This window comes from Salvia miltiorrhiza, chromosome 5 (assembly GCF_028751815.1).
Source record: "Salvia miltiorrhiza cultivar Shanhuang (shh) chromosome 5, IMPLAD_Smil_shh, whole genome shotgun sequence".
NCBI classification, from domain to species: domain Eukaryota; kingdom Viridiplantae; phylum Streptophyta; class Magnoliopsida; order Lamiales; family Lamiaceae; genus Salvia; species Salvia miltiorrhiza.
Genome location: NC_080391.1, coordinates 18,959,341 through 18,962,645, shown reverse-complemented (window position 1 = coordinate 18,962,645; position 3,305 = coordinate 18,959,341). Strand labels below are relative to the sequence as shown.

At 50.2% G+C, this 3,305-nt stretch overlaps 1 protein-coding gene across 1 annotated transcript; it reads left to right on the top strand.

Moving 5' to 3' along the window:
- Window positions 1-1,183: 1,183 nt before the first annotated feature.
- LOC130986540 (protein JINGUBANG-like) lies at window positions 1,184-2,755 on the top strand. The gene has a single exon (XM_057909980.1). It carries the CDS (start codon window positions 1,438-1,440, stop codon window positions 2,605-2,607), a length of 1,170 nt encoding a protein of 389 aa, XP_057765963.1. The 5' UTR covers window positions 1,184-1,437; the 3' UTR covers window positions 2,608-2,755.
- The last annotated feature ends 550 nt before the right edge of the window (window positions 2,756-3,305 follow it).

Below are 3,305 nucleotides of genomic sequence, written 5' to 3'. Positions count from 1 at the left end.
TGGGCATGTTATCAGCCCCCACATCCGAATCATTAGGGTTTGAGATAGCTGTGGCGTTAGGTATAGCAACTTCTCGTTCCTCCACAAAAGCAGAATCTGCTCCGTTACCGCCAGCCAAGCCCGCACCAGTCTTTGTGTAGTCATTCATCGGGGAATTATTGCAGGCAAAATTGTTCGAAACTATTGGGAGATTCAGACCTCCCGGAGAAGTCATGTGGTACCAAAAAACTCCTGCAGCAAGAGCCAGAAAAGCACAGCAGCTAAACACAACGCATAGTTGGTGCTTTTTGTCAAACAGCTGGTGTACTGTTTTTGGGACCTTGTTTGTGGAGGTTGGAGACGCCAAGGAGACATTAGCCACCAGATCGGTCCACCACGCTGTCGGATCCGGCCACCAGAGTTTGGCCACCAGAAACGCAGGTCGGCTCCGAGCAGCTGCGGCCGTCTGCTGCGCCGACGCAGTTGGGCGTCTGGTGCAGATCGAGCTTCCACTCGGGGGGCAGCGGTCGCGGTGAGAGCTTCTTCTGCGGCGGACGGCAGAGCTTCTTCAGCGGCGGCAGCGGGAGCGGACCTTCTCCAGTGGCAGCAGGGAGACGTCGTGGGCGTAGGGGGCGAACGCCGGATGGCTGTGGGGACGGGCTGGACGTCGGTGATTGGGAATCGGAGGTGAAGTCCGATAGTCAACGCAAATCGCGGGCACGCGTTTTCAGCTTTTCAAGCTCCACCTAACAGTCGCCATTTCTTTCCACGGCTGCTGGCGACGGAAGGAGATGGTGACGCCGAGCGAGCAGCGTCTACAACAGCTGGTGGCGACGTGGTGAAATCCGGCAGTGTTAATCGTCCAGATCTACTTTCTCTCTGATCGGAAGAATCTGTTTTAGCTCCGCCACTGACATGTTACATATTATGTATCACACACACACACACACACACATATATATATATATATATATATAGTATTATTATATTTAATTATATTTCATTTTAGTATAATATTATTATCTACAACCTATGAAAAAAAAAGCTCTATAAAATTTGCCATTAATTAAGTGTATTACTCTGCGAACATCCGAGCAATGAGATTTTTCTGTATAAAGAGTGAAGTGAAAGAGTTCAATCACCGTCTTTCTACCTTCTCCAACTACTCAGAAAAGTGTATCATTAGGTATGGGCGAAATAACTAAAAACTAGGCATCTGAAATATTTCATTGAACTTATAGATTTTGTTACAAACATAGTTAGCACGCAAGAATTAGGTACCCCACTCCTTACACGTGTCCAAAAAATATTGCTTCATATATCCCTACAAATTCTGATCAATTCTCCCTCCACTCTTCCCAAACCCAGTCCTCTCTCTCTCTCTCTCTCTCCACACCCAGCTTTCTCTCAATTAGTTTGATTCTTTAAGATGAGTAATTTGTGGAAGTGAGATTTGAGATGATACAAGAGCAAAGAAGGCAAACACTCTCATCAATGGACTCAAACATTAATCCAGCCAAGAAAAAGAAGAACAACATGGCTCACTCCGATTCCAACACGTCCTCATCCTCCAGCGCCGATAGCTCCCCACTGATGATGTCGCCATGGTCGCCCCTCCCCAAATTCCCATGCCCCACCGCCCTGGTGGGCTCAGAGGGCCACATATACTCCCTCGCCGTCAAGGACGGCCTCCTCTACACCGGCTCCGACAGCAACAACATCCGCGCCTGGAGAAACATGCAGGAATTCGACGCCTTCAAGTCCAGCAGCGCCTTCGTCAAGGCCATCGTCATCTCCGGCGACAGGATCTTCACCGGCCACCAAGACGGAAGGATCCGCGTTTGGAAGATGGACAGCGCCGGCGTCCACAGGCAAATCGGCACGCTCCCCACCTTCTTCGCCCTGCTCAAAGCTTCCATGAGGCCCCACAACTACGTGCAGGTGAAGCGCCACCGCAGGGCGCTGTGGATCAAGCACGCCGACGCCGTGTCGTGCCTGAGCGTCAGCGAAGAAGGAGGGCTGCTCTACTCGGCCTCGTGGGACACAACGTTCAAGGTGTGGGACCTCCACAGCTCCAGATGCGTCCAATCCGTAGGGGCGCACGACGACGCCGTCAACGCGGTTGCGACGGGCGCCGGCGGGCTGGTCTACACGGGATCCGCCGACGGCACCGTGAAGGTGTGGAGGAGGGAGCGGGACGGCAAGGCGGTGCGGCATGTGCTGTGGCGGACGCTGCTCCGCCAGGACAGCGCCGTCACGGCGTTGGCTGTCGGCGAGGAGGTGGTGTACTGCGGGTCGTCGGACGGGCTGGTGAATTTCTGGGAGGTGGAGAAGCACGGCGGCGTTCTGAGGTGGCACCAGTTGGCGGTGTTGTGCCTGGCGGCGGCCGGTAATCTGGTGCTGAGCGGCTCCGCGGATAAGACGATATGCGTGTGGAGGAGGGAAGTGGTGGGGCATACGTTACTGACGGTGTTGTCCGGACACGCGGGGCCGGTGAAGTGCTTGGCGGTGGAGGCGGAGGCGGAGGCGGAGGATGGGAAGTGGAAGGTGTATAGTGGGAGTCTTGATAAATCGGTGAAGCTGTGGAGTGTATCAGAAACCATGCAGCCGCTAAATAGATATGAATAACTGTTTCATCTGTGTAATAGAGTATCATCGCTTTCTCAAGCGCCTTTTCTTTCTTATTAATCTGCACTCATTATAATCTTTGTCGGGATGGGGCAAACCTACGTTTTGTGCATAATAATAATAACAATAGAGTTTCTTTTGTGCATAATAATAATAATAAGTAAACTCAATGTATCAAATATCCTTTTACATATAGTAAAAAAAAAAAAATACTCCATCCGTCCGTGATATTGTTTCCCCATTATGGACGGTGTAGGTTTTAAGAAAAGTGATGAATAGTAGTAGATAACAGTAGATGATAGGCCTGGGAATCGGGTCGGGTTCGGGTACCCTACCCGAAAAAATCAGGTACCCGACCCCAACCCCGAAAAAAAATCGGGTACCCTAATACCCGGTCAAAATCACATTTTTCAAGTTAAACTGTGAAAATCGGGTATTTCGGGTATTAGGGTACCCGAATTACCCCATTTTAATTTGGCCTAATCGCGTATTAGGGTACCCTAATACCCGAAATACCCTATATATATATTTTTTAATTTGGCCTAATCGGGTAATCGGGTACCCGATACCCGAACCCTATCTTCCCACCCCTAGTGGATGATATTGTAGTGAGTGGAGTTTGGCCCCCACAATAAAGATACTTTTTATGGAAATATAAAGGTAAGATAATAAAGTGCTATGTGGACTCTATACAATTA